At 36.0% G+C, this 15,546-nt stretch overlaps 4 protein-coding genes across 4 annotated transcripts; 3 read left to right on the top strand and 1 right to left on the bottom strand.

Annotated features, from left to right (window-relative positions):
* The first annotated feature begins 361 nt into the window (after positions 1-361).
* Positions 362-2,205, top strand: AT5G67220 (FMN-linked oxidoreductases superfamily protein). The gene is made up of 3 exons (NM_126122.4): positions 362-819; positions 902-1,008; positions 1,306-2,205. The coding sequence occupies exons 1-3, from the start codon at positions 400-402 to the stop codon at positions 2,048-2,050; spliced, it is 1,272 nt and encodes a 423-aa protein (NP_201523.1). The 5' UTR covers positions 362-399; the 3' UTR covers positions 2,051-2,205.
* On the bottom strand, positions 2,169-3,377 carry IRX15-L (IRREGULAR XYLEM protein (DUF579)). Its single transcript, NM_126121.2, has one exon. It carries the CDS (start codon positions 3,305-3,307, stop codon positions 2,354-2,356), a length of 954 nt encoding a protein of 317 aa, NP_201522.1. The 5' UTR covers positions 3,308-3,377; the 3' UTR covers positions 2,169-2,353.
* A 2,187-nt stretch (positions 3,378-5,564) lies between these two features.
* Positions 5,565-8,656, top strand: AT5G67200 (Leucine-rich repeat protein kinase family protein). The gene is made up of 2 exons (NM_126120.3): positions 5,565-7,214; positions 7,868-8,656. The coding sequence occupies exons 1-2, from the start codon at positions 5,771-5,773 to the stop codon at positions 8,431-8,433; spliced, it is 2,010 nt and encodes a 669-aa protein (NP_569046.1). The 5' UTR covers positions 5,565-5,770; the 3' UTR covers positions 8,434-8,656.
* A 3,553-nt stretch (positions 8,657-12,209) lies between these two features.
* DEAR2 (DREB and EAR motif protein 2) lies at positions 12,210-13,450 on the top strand. Its single transcript, NM_126119.2, has one exon. It carries the CDS (start codon positions 12,637-12,639, stop codon positions 13,189-13,191), a length of 555 nt encoding a protein of 184 aa, NP_201520.1. The 5' UTR covers positions 12,210-12,636; the 3' UTR covers positions 13,192-13,450.
* The last annotated feature ends 2,096 nt before the right edge of the window (positions 13,451-15,546 follow it).

Raw genomic sequence — 15,546 nt, 5'->3', positions numbered from 1 at the left:
GAGTTACACGTGGCGAGATATTAGTGAGAGGTTGAGGCGTTTATTATGTCGTGAATTTGGACTGGAGTGATGATTAAGGAGGAGATTTGGGTAAAGCACGTGTATAATAGAGTAAGACGTGACATTAACTAATGATTGGTGCTTATTTACGTCAGCAGTCAACGCAAGAATAATAGTCGTACGATTTGGGTTACCATCTTCTCTTTATTTCTAAGCAAAGGCTTTAATAAGCAAGCACACAACTTTATACAAATGCATATAAAGCCCATCCTTTAACTTAAATACATTAAGCCCACTAAAGCCCAAAAACTGTCAAGGAAAATTACAAAACTTTGAAGCGACTCACTTCGACCCCTAATTTATGGCGGCGGCGATGATTTCGTCTTCCGTCGTCAGCTCATGAAACTAAATCTCTCGAATCTCAGATTTCTACGTACCCGAAAATCGTTAATCTCCCAGACGCGAGCAATGACTCAAAATCCGGATCCAAAACCTGATCCATCGCAGGTTCTAGACGATATCCTCTGTTCGGAGCAGCGTGATGGGCAGATTGAGGAAACAGTCGACACAGCGCCGGCGAGCTTGGGCTCTCCAAGTCGGGTCTTAAGCATTGATACTAGAGTAGAGAGAGCTTGGGCACACTGGAAAAAACTGGGTAGACCCAAGTATATCGTTGCTCCAATGGTTGATAACTCTGAGCTTCCGTTTAGATTGCTCTGCCAGAAATACGGAGCTCAGGCTGCTTATACTCCGATGTTGCATTCTAGGATCTTCACCGAGACTGAGAAGTATAGAAATCAGGAGTTCACCACCTGTAAGGTAAGATTTCATTTGATTTTGGCGTTTCTCAGAGATTTATCAGTTTTGAATTTAAGGTTTTGATTAGATTTTGAAATTGTAGGAGGACAGGCCATTGTTTGTGCAGTTCTGTGCTAATGATCCTGATACGTTATTGGAAGCTGCAAAGAGAGTCGAACCTTACTGCGACTATGTTGATATCAATTTAGGGTAAGTACATTTCCCTCTTTTCACATCTTGTATGTTAGGGTTCTTCAATTAAGATCGAACCTTTATGACTTCACTGTTTTAAGTTCGTGAACTCTGATAACTAAGATAGAATGCAATGATTTGAGTTCCAAGTTTCTGGGAACGATAGAGTTCAATGAGCTTTAGTAGTTTGACACATGGGCTATAATATTCATATTAAATCATAGTTTGGATTTAGTGATTTGGGTACCGAATGAGCACAGTGACCGCTTGTAATTTGGTGATTGAGTAAGAATGTTTGGGGGATTTTGGTTTCAGGTGTCCTCAGCGTATAGCGAGGCGAGGAAATTATGGTGCATTCTTGATGGATAATCTTCCTTTGGTGAAATCACTTGTTGAAAAGTTAGCTCAGAACCTCAATGTTCCTGTCTCCTGTAAAATCCGGATCTTCCCGAACCTGGAAGATACACTCAAGTACGCCAAGATGCTAGAAGATGCTGGTTGCTCGCTCCTAGCTGTTCACGGGCGAACAAGAGATGAGAAAGACGGGAAGAAATTTAGAGCTGATTGGAGCGCAATCAAGGAAGTGAAAAACGCTATGAGAATCCCTGTCTTAGCGAATGGGAATGTAAGATGCATCGAAGATGTCGATAACTGCATCAAAGAGACGGGTGTTGAAGGTGTTCTCTCTGCGGAGACGCTTCTTGAAAACCCGGCGGCCTTTGCTGGGTTTAGAACAGCTGAATGGGCAAAAGATAACGAAGAAGAGGGATTCGTCGATGGAGGGTTAGACCAGGGAGATTTAGTTGTTGAGTATTTAAAGCTGTGTGAGAAGCATCCGGTTCCATGGAGGATGATTCGATCTCACGTTCATAAGATGTTGGGAGAATGGTTTAGAATTCATCCACAAGTTAGAGAGCAACTTAATGCTCAAAACATATTGACGTTTGAGTTTCTATACGGACTTGTGGATCAGCTAAGAGAGCTTGGAGGAAGAGTTCCACTCTACAAGAAAAAGAAGATAGATACTCTGACTCCACAAGACTCTCCACAAAGGGTTTAGAGAGTTGAAACTATACGTTCTTGATTCATTGGGTTTTATCATTTATGTTGTAACACCAAATCATCAGTATCCAAATACTATAGTGGTATTTTAAACGAATTGTTGTACCTCGAAGAGATATTTTGAAATTTTAATTGATCTGATTGAATTTTCACATAGTTTAAAAAGCAGGAAAAAATATTTAAAGGTAGAAAAACGTATTATTTTACACAAACTCCTTCCGCGATTGACGGTGTCAATGACCACCGTCGTGTCGGTTGGTTTGACTCTCCACAGTCCACAAGATTTTAGCGCACATTTAACTCAAGCCGATGGAGAAGAAACAGAGCGTTTCTTCTTACGACCACGACAGAACTGCGTGCTGTTTTTATCCATCTTCTCCAACACGTAGTGCGCAAGCAGATCATTAGATTCCACAAGATTCTCCCGGCAAAGAAACTCATCCCCACAAAGTCTCTCAACATCTCTGTAATAATCATGAACAAACACATGCGTCTTCGGATTCCCGCCTTTTTTACTCCGAGCAAGAACCGCCGCCGTGAAAATCGACGACATCCTCCCCGGTACATCTCCACCGTCGCCACGTGGTCCATCAACTAAGATCACATCCCAATCAACATCGTATACATGATTCGGCAAATCATTGAGTCCTAATTTACAATCTGAAAAGAGAAGATTCTGCACTGGACGACACTCGTTCCTCGCCGCTTCTTTAACCGCCGACACAAGCTCACGCGCCTCACGAGCTTTGGTCGTGTACTGAACATCGAAGACTTCGATCTCCGGGTGGATTTCTTCGAAGTAAGCAGCGTAGTAACGATTCTCTTCGATGAAAACTGTACGCCCGTTGTGGTTTAGCGATTTCCAGAGAAGGGTTTCGTGTGTAAGACCGAAGACTAAGAGATTACACGGCGGAGAGCAGCGGCGGAGGACGTCGGAGATTGATTTCATCTCTCCGTATGACATGTGGTAGCTGTCGTTTGATCTTGAAGCGTAGTGAAGCATTGCATTGATGGCTGTTGTTGGTAACTGAGAGATGGTAGCGGTGGTGACGGCAGAATTGACGGCGGAGGAGACGGTGGCGGAGTTGTTTTTAGAAGAGATGATGGAGTCGGTGGTGTAGAGAAGAGTTAGGAGAAAAGCGATTGTGAAGAAAGAAACGAAAGCGAGAAGCCATAGACGATTTGTGCTTGTTTGCTTTTGAATGTATGGATGAACAAGTATGAGTTTAGTGTTTGTGTTCCCTCCACTTTTCATTTTTGCTTTTCGCTCTGTTTTGGTCAGAGAAAGAAGACGAAGAGGATGACTCTGTTTTAAAAACAAAAGTGTTTTGGTTTTGAGAAGTATTAAAAAGGAAATATATGAACTCAAACCTATCAGAGACTGACGACGACGTCACAAATGTGGTAGAGGTATTATAATGTATAGTAGTATTTATTATATTCTAGAAGACTAATTTGCTCTGGAATCTTATTAATTATTTCCAAAATTTAGCTTCGTGTGGGAGATTTCTGAAGGCGACATCTCTCTAATACAACTTAGAAAATAACATTTATCTAACACGGATATTACCTAATTAACAAATCACCGTAAATCAAAATAAGCGTCTGGTAAATTTTAAAAGAGTGAAAGTGACAGATCTTAATCATGTACTTTTTGAGAGTAAAAAGTGTAAGGGTTAAAATGCTGTTGACTGGTTTTTACGGTTATAAATTGTGAACTATAAATCAATCAAGTCCTAAACTACAATCATACGTTTTGGAGTTAGTTGGGAAGAATACAAAAAAACAAAACACCAAATGTTTGTATTGGTTATAAAGTTTAATAAGAAAAGTGTAAAGAAAAGAGGGGAGGGTGTTTGGGATTAGAATAGAGGTGGTTGGTTGTACCGTATATGCATGGAGCTGGTGAAATGAAGAAGAGAGGGAAGAGAGGTGTCGGCGTTTTGGTTACTGCAAAGTGACACCATAACTAATTACAGGCCACAAGTCTTTGTCCCTTCTTCTTCTTCGTTGACTTCTTTCCTAAGGAATTATATTTAAAACTATGCATTACAATATTATTATTATTATCTTATACTAATATTAAACAATTAAAAACAAACATTATTTCATCTAAACTAGGAAAATATAAGTAGGTGATACAAAATTCGCCTAAACTAAGTTGATGGTATTAACCCAAACAGTTATGCTAGATAAAATTATGTACTTTTTATGTGATGAAACCAACTTCAAATGGTTTAAGTATTATAACGTCAAAATTATGTACTTCACATGGTGATGGACTCTGCTTTTGCCTCAAAAGGACTCTCTTACTGAAATCCACCTGATTTGGGCCCGTTGAACAAGGTCTATTTTTATTTGGGCTTTAGTGTGGTACATAACAGATTCCAGGTTTGATGCTAAAAGTCTCTATAGACCCTATGTACATTCTTATATCAGAGGATTAGCCATTTATATGCTGAAATAATTACATTTTAAAGTGACACACACATATTAGCCTCTAAAGAAAGAAATGGTGGGTGCTTCGTTTTAGATCTTATTTACAAATAATGAAGTCAAAAATCACTTTAGCTTAGTTTTCTCCGTATAGCCACCACACTTTTAACCTTTTGTTATATAAAGAAACAGTGAATACTTATTGTAATCCTTAAAGTTGAAACTCAATGTTTAAGGAAATGACGCTAATGGAGAGTGGAGATGCTGTTTTCGTGTCACTACTAAAGCAGCACGCTTTGCTTATCTTGAATCTTTTTATAAAGAAAGTGCATCAAGCAAAGTGAATATTAAAAAAACATAGAAGAGTGGGAACAATGAGTTTTTATTGTGATTGGACCCAAAATCGTACAAATCTGTAGAAACTCTCCATACTTTTTGTCACAGTGTCAATAACTCTCACCATTTCTTCCACATAATTTCCGTTAACTATGTATTTTTTGTTTTGAGAAATAAAACGTCGCTATTTTGATTTTTTGTTTTTTTAATTAAAGAGTAAAAAGGACAAGTAAGGTTGACAAATTAAAAACAAAAAAAAGGACCACACATGCTTGGCTACGAGTCTAGTCATTTCCTACGGACCAATCAGTAACGGCTATAGCCACTCACGGACTTGCTCAAGCCGTCGCTTATGTAAAGGCTCCAGACGCTGATTCTCACCCGCTTCACTCAGCGCGTGACTCTCAGTCCCCCAATGCTATTTTTCTTGGAAAACATAATTTTGACCGCATCGGTTAAACAAAACTCTTTTGTAGAAAATGCATGGTTCTGCTATTTTTTAACAGCCTGGTAACTTTTTGGATTTCATGATTCCCAAACAAAATCTTAAACTTTTAATGGTTACAATTATACAAAGATTCAAGAAATATAAATGCCTTTTAAAGTCGTTTGGATTGTATAGTGTCATTTTCTTCTAACCTACACAATACATGTATAAACGTTAGGTATAATTTGCAACAAAAGTTATATGTTCAACTTACCTATAAGATTTGCTTATAAATAAATAACACGATCAATTGCAATTTTTTAATTTCCTATACCAAAAAAAAAAGGATTACGTCACGAGCACGTGATCTGCTGCTCCACAGTCCCAAAATCTCTCTCACAGCTGCTTCCCATATTTTTTTCTTTCTGTTTTAATTAGAAGAAAAAGTATACAGAAGCATTTAATATGGATTTGAAATTCTTATAGTGACTTTGCAAAGAAAAAAGTTACTAAAAAAAAATGACACTGAACTTTTTTCTTCCCTTCTTCTTCTTCTTCATTCTCCTCCGTGTCTCCGCCGGAGCAGAGCCAAATTACTTCAACTCCTTACTTCCTTCCGACGCCGTTGCATTACTCTCTTTCAAATCCACCGCCGATCTCGACAACAAGCTCTTGTATTCACTCACCGAGCGTTACGACTACTGTCAATGGCGCGGCGTTAAATGTGCACAAGGACGCATCGTTCGTCTTGTTCTCTCCGGCGTTGGTCTCCGCGGCTACTTCTCTTCAGCTACTCTTAGCCGTCTTGACCAGCTCCGAGTTCTGAGTCTCGAGAATAACTCGCTCTTTGGTCCGATTCCTGATCTTTCACATCTCGTTAACCTCAAATCTCTCTTCCTTAGCCGGAATCAGTTTTCCGGTGCTTTCCCTCCGTCGATTCTCTCTCTGCACCGGTTAATGATTCTCTCTATATCCCACAACAACTTCTCCGGTTCGATTCCCTCTGAGATCAACGCACTTGACCGGTTAACTTCATTAAATCTCGACTTTAACCGGTTTAACGGAACTCTACCGTCGTTAAACCAGTCGTTTCTGACGTCATTCAACGTCTCCGGTAACAACCTCACCGGAGTAATCCCCGTTACTCCGACTCTATCACGTTTCGATGCGTCGTCGTTTAGGTCTAACCCTGGACTCTGCGGCGAGATCATTAACCGAGCTTGCGCTTCACGCTCGCCGTTCTTTGGCTCCACTAACAAAACGACGTCGTCAGAAGCTCCGTTAGGACAAAGCGCACAGGCGCAGAATGGTGGTGCGGTGGTTATCCCTCCGGTAGTTACGAAGAAGAAAGGTAAAGAAAGTGGATTAGTCCTTGGTTTCACCGCTGGTCTCGCTTCGCTTATAGTTCTTGGTCTTTGCCTCGTTGTGTTCTCTCTGGTGATAAAGAAACGAAACGACGATGGAATATATGAACCAAATCCAAAAGGAGAAGCTTCCTTATCTCAACAACAGCAATCACAAAACCAAACTCCAAGAACAAGAGCAGTTCCGGTTTTGAACTCAGATACCGAATCTCAAAAGCGAGAAAAAGAGGTTCAATTTCAAGAAACAGAGCAGCGAATACCAAATAGTGGGAATCTTGTTTTCTGTGGAGAATCTAGAAGTCAAGGAATGTACACAATGGAGCAGCTAATGAGAGCTTCAGCGGAGTTATTAGGAAGAGGATCAGTAGGGATTACGTATAAAGCGGTTCTTGATAATCAGCTTATTGTGACGGTGAAGAGACTAGACGCTGCTAAAACGGCAGTGACGAGTGAAGAAGCGTTTGAGAATCATATGGAGATTGTTGGTGGACTTAGACATACCAATCTTGTTCCGATTAGATCTTATTTTCAGTCCAACGGAGAGAGACTTATCATCTACGATTATCATCCTAATGGCAGCTTATTCAATCTCATTCACGGTAAGCTCTCTCATCTTCTTCAATCTCAAGGGTTTAAGTTTATTACCTCACTGAGTCAGCACCGAGTTTATGGTTTTCTTTAATTTAAAATGTGGTTTAATAGTGCTGGTCTTAATCATGACGTGACTAACCGTTTTGGGGTCGTAGAGAGAGACTATAATGACCCACTCTTTGTTTATTTTAAGCTTTAAACCCTAAAACTATGAAAGAATTTGAGTCTTTGTGTGTGAAGGGTTTTGTGTACTTATCACTTAGTAGTGTTAACTTGTTGACATTGAAGATGACCACACAGCGACAATCGCGGGTTTTAGTTTATCATTATATATAAAAAAAAGTTTTGTTGTTTTGCTCTTTTTTGAAATTTCCGTTTGATTACTTACTACTAGTAGTGGAAGAAGACAGACTTTGGTGGAACTCTGTGCTGTTTTCTCCACGTGAAATCTCGTCTTTTGCCATAGCTTTGTCTCTAGACCTTGTGTTACTGCTTAAATGCCGGAACAAATAAATACTCTTATTGCTAGAATTGTGAACACTTTCCAAGAATGAGAGGTTTACATCTTAAGAATGTTTGTTACTGTTGGTGCTTGATTTGCTTATTGGTCCCATATTGTACCAAATGAGAGACCCTACCTAACTAATCTACAAAATTTCAGGTTCAAGATCGTCAAGAGCAAAGCCATTACATTGGACATCATGTTTAAAGATTGCAGAAGATGTAGCTCAAGGCTTATATTACATCCACCAAACATCATCAGCATTAGTCCATGGAAACCTAAAATCCACAAACATTCTCTTAGGACAAGACTTTGAAGCCTGTTTAACAGATTACTGCCTCAGTGTCTTAACAGACTCTTCTTCTGCTTCACCTGATGATCCTGACTCATCCTCCTACAAAGCTCCTGAGATCAGAAAATCATCACGTAGACCAACTTCCAAATGTGATGTTTACTCGTTTGGTGTCTTGATCTTTGAGCTTTTGACTGGTAAGAATGCGTCAAGGCATCCGTTTATGGCGCCTCATGATATGCTTGATTGGGTTAGAGCAATGAGAGAAGAAGAAGAAGGAACAGAGGATAATAGGCTTGGGATGATGACTGAAACAGCTTGTCTTTGCCGTGTGACATCACCAGAGCAAAGACCAACGATGAGACAAGTGATTAAGATGATTCAGGAGATTAAGGAGAGTGTTATGGCTGAAGAAAACGATCCGTTCCGGTGAAAACGAAACTTCCTAGCTATCCTCCGAACAATTTTCCCAAGCGAGGGGGTTAATTTAGAGAAAGGAGAATATAGGGTGCGTGAATGTAATTTTGTTAGCATGTGGGGTTGGAATTGTAATACAGTTGGAATTTAGAGGACGAAAGTCAAAGAAGTTTGCTTTTTCTTTAATTTCTTTTCCGTGGATGATATCAACCGTTGAAAATTGGCCTTTTTACCACAAATAATTGTGGATTTGGGGCTCCACCTCTGTCAGAGTATTTATGATCCAAAATGAGAGAGGCCAAAATTAGCAATTTTTACATTTTTGGTTGAAAAGAATTAAACTAGAGAGTATATATGTAAAAGGTAAATAGTTCAGAAATTTATATAAAGAAGAAGAATATGGAATCAAAGTTTTTCTCAATGCAATGGCTTCTCTTTGATTTGTGCTATTTTTGGCACTTTACCTTGTAGAAGTGTTAAACCAATACCGTCGTTGATCAATATTTACAGAAAGTTAAAATTCATTTGTATTTTTTGAATATGAATATTTTTGTTTTATATTGGTTCCACAGTTCCCATTCCTCATACAAAAAATGGTCTCTTAGTATTGAAATATAAGCCTCTTATCATAAATGCAACATATTTTATAATCGACATTCTGATATATTGTTTTTGGTGAGATTGACATTAATAAATAATGGAGCCCATAACTAGTTCAAGAACAGAAGCCCATATATAAACATTATATAAAAGAGCCCATAACTAGTTCAAGAATTAAAGCCCATATAGAATATAATGGAGCCCATAACTAGGTCAATAATAAAAGCTCATATATATAAACTACAGCCATCTTACAAAGCCCATTTTGATACCAGCAGCCTATAAATACTTCCATTGTGCGATTATCAGATACGAAGATTTTGTGTTTGCATGTGGTCCTTTAAAGAAATACAGAAGGATCTATTTCCTAAATATAAATTCGGTTGTAGGATTGATACAAATAATTAATAAATACACTGTTGACTTGATTTCTTATCCGCACTAGCAAATTTAGAACTTCCAGATAATAAGCCGCCTCCTTGCTTTGTTAATTCGATAATATTTGCAAGGTACTTGTTTTTTCGACTCCGACCGATTTAGGGAGATCAATACATTTTCGCCGGTTCTTTCCTTACCAACAAAAGCTGCTAAGCATAAACAGTGTTATACGAATTTGTTAACATAATTGTTTCTGTGAATTTGAATCTTGTTTTTCTTCTAATAAGTAATGATAAATTAACAACTAAACTATATTGTATCGGTTGGTGTGATATATATATTCATTCAACTAAAAGATCATCTATGATACTTTACGAAAGGGTATACAACTGTGTTGGACTGATTCTGTTGTATTCATTTATGTTATAAACACATATAACAACATTGATATAACACAAAAACGATATTTAAACATATAGCAACCCCATATTTTGGAAAATAAACATGTAGCAAAGTGGTCCAGTTTATAGAAAATGTAATGATATTTTGCTTTTCCGCGGTAATTGGCACCATGTTCACGTGCCAACTGGGTCACAGCTAAAAGTTTCATTATTCAAATCTCTAATATATTTCCCTAGTGAAATTATTTATTTTGTAATTATTCTTCTTATATTGAGATTTTAAATTTAAACCAAAGTCGTGGGAACAATCCAAATATCACTCAACTCCTACCCCACAGCTTGTTTTCTATGATAATTTCAATATTTTTAAAAAACAAAATTTGGCGTGAAACGATTCCCAAATGATCTTAAAATTATTATGAAAGGAACATAAATTGGTGATGAAAATCTTTAAATATTGTAATTGTTTCTTATTGGCTCCAATACAATTTATTTTAATCTATAAACATTAAAATAAATCGGAGTAGCATATTATAAATATAACCAGATGTGTAGAATATATAATTAACGACCACCAACAAATTTTTGAAGACAAAAAAAAAGTTGGCTTTAGAGAAAAAGTCTATATAGAAATTTATGACTTATGGAGGTATATAGTAGATGGGTTCACATCAGAAGCATATTATTGAAATCGTGAAGAAAACAAGTCAAGAGAGCAGCAACATCATAAAATATGGTCCAACTTATTAGTATATGTATGATCTGTTATCTAATCCATTTTATAACAATAAAGATCATTATCCAAATCAATTTTCAATGAAGAAAATACAACTCAACACTCCTGAAAATAACATTAACAAGTATTGAAAAGATCGGTTCTTTCGGGGATTGGCATATTGATACTCATAATCAATATCCACCTGCTGAGTATAATATTCAAAAAAAAAAATAGTATAATACCAATTAATTAATGTCTATTATCTACGCTTATTGTTAGTATTATTATTTTGTTGATCATATTATTGGTTTGTTGTTGCAGTTAATATTTGTTGGGAAACAAAGTTATTAGTTTATAATTTTACTTCTGTGTTTTTTTTTTGTAGTTAATCATAATTATTGTTCCCAAATACTTGATTTGTCTGTATGTATAAACAAATAAGAAAATATGATGATGGAGCGTAACTGCGTAAGTGGGTTCAAATAGAAAAAAGGGATACATTATACCGAAATTCTCCCTGAGAATAAAAATGAGAGAGGACAAGAGAAGAAAAATGGGAAAGAGGACAAAAGTGAACAAAACGGGAGGGGGAATGGAATCAAAGGGACAAAAAGGACAAAACACAAGACGTGTCGTAATTTGAGTACACATAAAGTCAATTCCTAACGGTATATCCCAGCCACCGACCACCGACCTACCTTTCTTCCTCCACTAATCCTATAGTACCGTATAATGACGTATGTCCCGTATTCCGTAATAGTACCCTAATTAAATAGAACCAGTTAAAGTAATTTTCCATTATAGTATAGTTAAATTTCATTGTGAAAAAAAAATATATATATATATATATATATAGTTAAATTTCATTCCATAATTCATCAACTAAACTCTAAAATAACAGCGATGAAATAATTTTCTGTTTCTAAAATTAAAATGTACAAAAGAAAGGTAACAGAAAAAAATACATTTACAAAACTCATGACATGGATGAAGATAACTAACATAGGAATATATAATTCTATATTATTAAATTTTTCATACAACCATTCGTTGTGTTTTTATATGATGCTAAAAAATCAAATTGTATATTTCAAATGTTGAAGTAACAGATTAAAAAAATCATATATATATATATATATATATATCTATAGAATTCATTTTTCGTTTCCTTTAATAAGTCATCTAGCTACTATAAGAATTGTAGTAGCCAAAACGTTGTCCATGTACGACTCTATTTGTAAAGTTATTATTATTATACTTTTGATAAAGACTGTTCGTAAAGTTTTCACCATGCAATATGAATCTTTTTATTTACATATGATATGATTTTAGTCTTTAGATATTAACTTGGAAGAGTTTGGGGGCAATGATATATACTATATAATAACTGAATCTCTATCTATAGCTTACTTTGTCTATCTGGACAGAGGAGTTCAGGTATCTTTTGAATAAATTTATCAGAAAATTTGGTTACTAATAATTTTGGTATGTACAAATAGAAAAATATATCGAGGGAGTATATATTCGTAGAGAAAATATTTAAAAAATAGAAACACACAGAGGTTTGGGTACTATAATACATATGGATAGTAGAATATATGTATAGATTATTTAAAAATAAAAATAATAATAGAATAAGAATGCGCATGTCATCTCCACCACCTCTTCTTCCGCCTATCCTCTTAAAAGGTTTCTGTTCCATTAAAAATAAGAAATGATCATCACACAACATACAGCTTTCATCATCCCCCCAATATATATAAATATATATATACATATATATTTCTTTTTCTTTCTTTTTTTGTAGAAACTGATAATTTCGAATGAAACAGATTTTTATTTTTAAAAAGGAAAAGAAAATGTTGTTATAAGTCGGAAAAGAAATCCACAGAAGCATGACAAGTTTATCTTCTAAATCCAACTAACCTAAATTCTCTCCCTCTCTTTACTTTTTTTTTTTCTCTTGTCGGTGATTTTGGATTTTTCTCCTCTTTCCATCACCATAATACCACCTGCAAGCTCCCTCCTTCTCTTTCCTGCTCCGACATATTTATTCTCTGCCTCTCTCTCTCTCTCAAAACCCATCTCGAAAGTCTTTCTCTTTCGAGGGTTTAGATCCTCCATGGAAGGCGGCGGAGTTGCTGACGTGGCTGTCCCCGGTACGAGGAAGAGAGACAGACCTTACAAAGGAATTAGGATGAGGAAGTGGGGAAAGTGGGTGGCGGAGATTCGTGAGCCTAACAAGCGCTCTAGGTTATGGCTTGGCTCTTACTCTACTCCCGAGGCGGCGGCGCGAGCTTACGACACGGCGGTTTTCTATCTTAGAGGACCTACGGCGAGGCTTAACTTCCCTGAGCTTCTTCCTGGGGAGAAATTCTCCGACGAGGATATGTCGGCTGCGACCATCAGGAAGAAAGCCACGGAGGTCGGTGCTCAGGTTGATGCTTTGGGCACGGCGGTGCAAAATAACCGCCACCGTGTTTTTGGTCAGAATCGAGATAGTGATGTGGATAATAAGAATTTTCATCGGAATTATCAAAACGGTGAACGAGAAGAAGAAGAAGAAGATGAGGATGACAAGAGATTGAGGAGTGGCGGCCGGTTATTGGATCGGGTTGACTTGAATAAATTACCCGACCCGGAAAGCTCCGATGAAGAATGGGAAAGCAAACATTAAAAATATATAGTTTGGAGCGGTGGCTGTTGCTAACGTACGCCAACGGCTTGCTTCTACGAATCATTAGCGCCGTTTATGATTTTTTTTTTTTTTTTTTTCATTATCTGAAAATTTAGGGCTTTTTAGTTATTAATTTTTGTTTTGTTTTTTTCCTTTCTTGCGAGTTTTGCGGTTTATGGAATTTTAGGCTATTGCTTAAAGAATGCAAAATGTATATTACTCTACTCATTAATACTCATTAATGGAAAATTCGCCCTATTTCTTATCATTAACTTGTCTTCTTTACTTTACTTTAGTTAGTGTTTAAAGAGGAATACCCAAAATACACTAAAAAATCACTTGTTCCCATAATTAACACAAGTTTAAATAAACAAAAATTCCCCTTTATTTTTAGGAAATCTTATATAAGTATATAACTGAGTTAGAAAAAGATCCTTAAGGAAGAGGAACAGTTTTTATGATGTTTATTCAAAACAATTTATAATTAGGGGATTGTTAGGGAGATTAAATCGAAGGGATGGGATATCAAGTTGAATAATAATGGGACAAAGGATGACCTACATGCATACTATATAAAAGCAACTTGGCATTGTATATCTCTATTAACTACGTCCATTTAGTTTTTCTCCTAATTCATAAAGTTCATATACTCCACAGTAATGTATAATAATATGGATAAGATTTTGAGTCGTCGGGGGGGACTTGGGGGTGTTTTGTTTTTGTCTTCTGCTCCATTTCCATTTGTTCTGTGGGTACCATTTAGATTTTATATGCTCCATCTTTTTCAGTTCTATTATTACAAATTAATTATTGTTGCTTTTATTTTGAGATGTGTTTTTTATTACGTATATTTATTTATATCGGAGCTTGAAAGTTTCCTTCACCATGCGTTTTATATTTATCTATTTATATGTGACAGGGACCAAGGGAAATTAAGTTGTGTATATATATACATTTACTGTATTTCTCCATTTTTTATTTTGTTGTCGGCGCATTTCTCCATTTTCTTGTGATAGTTATGCAAAGGCTTTTTTTTTTTTAATTATTAATGGGGGAAAGCAAAATAAAAAATATCATTATTCTCAGCCGTGGATTATATTAGTTATTTTTAGTGTTTTTAATCTTTGCTATCATGAAAAAGGAAAGAAAAATGCAAAGATACCAAAATAAGAAAGAGTACAGGTGAATAAGTCCAAGACGAGATTGGCAAAGGTGGAGCTTTGATTTGATATTTGATCGGCCTTCACTTTTTCTTCTGTTACCAAACTTCTTTTTCTTTTTTTTTTCACGAGCGGAACCAAATTTATAATTTTATTTATTTATTTTAAATAAGTGATAGCATTCTTTTAGACTATTAATAAAAATAAATAAAATTTCAAAATGAAATCCGGTAAAGTACTAGAATTGAACCCTAATCACGAATCTGACCAAAAAGCCAATTCAATATACACGGTTCGATTGATCAATTTAAAATCATTGACCCAAGTCCCCATCTTCCCCAAACCTCCTGTCTGATCCTTGTTTCCCGTTGTCATTATCTCGATGGAGTTATCTTAAAAATTGTTAGACATTTGAAACCATTTGCATGGTAGTAATGGCCTAATTAGCTTGCTATCCAATTAAGTACTTGATCAGGGAACTATATTTATAAATTAATCAACATCTTGTACTTATGGTTTGATTTTATCGAGAAACAAATAACAATTTACATTTTCACAAAAAAAAAACAATAATATATTTGAATTAATCAAAATCATAATATTATGGCACTTATACGTTCACGTTGACGTAAGTAACAGCAAGCACAATAAATGGGCCTTTTTCAAAAAGGCCGAAACTACTGCTTGAACTTGAAGTAACACCATAAGTGCGTCAATTTTGGTTCCACTAATTAAAGGCTCATCTCATTTGGTAAGCCCATTTTGGCGGCCCATGAGACATTGTAATTTTGTATAGCTGGGAGGAACTTGGGACAACAAAATGAAGGTGAGGCATCGTGCAATTGCAATAACTGAAAAAGTAAAAAGATGACTTTGTAAATTGTAATAAAAGATTTCAAAAAATGAAAACAAAAATTCAAAATATATTCATATGCCCCTATCGATATTGTACAAGTCTGATTTATCTTTTTCTTATTTGTCGAATTCTAGTGCGATGCCTTATACCATTGTGGTATGTACTACTTGGAAATCGAGTTGGATGCATTGGTCGAATATATAAAAAAACAGTTTATTTATAGAAAGTTTCTCGAATAAGAATATAAATATATCGGCTTTAGTGCACCCATCAGTTTCTTGAATTCCAATTCGAGACAAAAAAAGTTTTTTACAACTACTAGCTCCGAATCATAGCTTC

Source organism: Arabidopsis thaliana, chromosome 5, assembly GCF_000001735.4.
Source record: "Arabidopsis thaliana chromosome 5, partial sequence".
Lineage (NCBI taxonomy): Eukaryota > Viridiplantae > Streptophyta > Magnoliopsida > Brassicales > Brassicaceae > Arabidopsis > Arabidopsis thaliana.
This window is presented reverse-complemented; position numbering and strand designations above follow the sequence as displayed.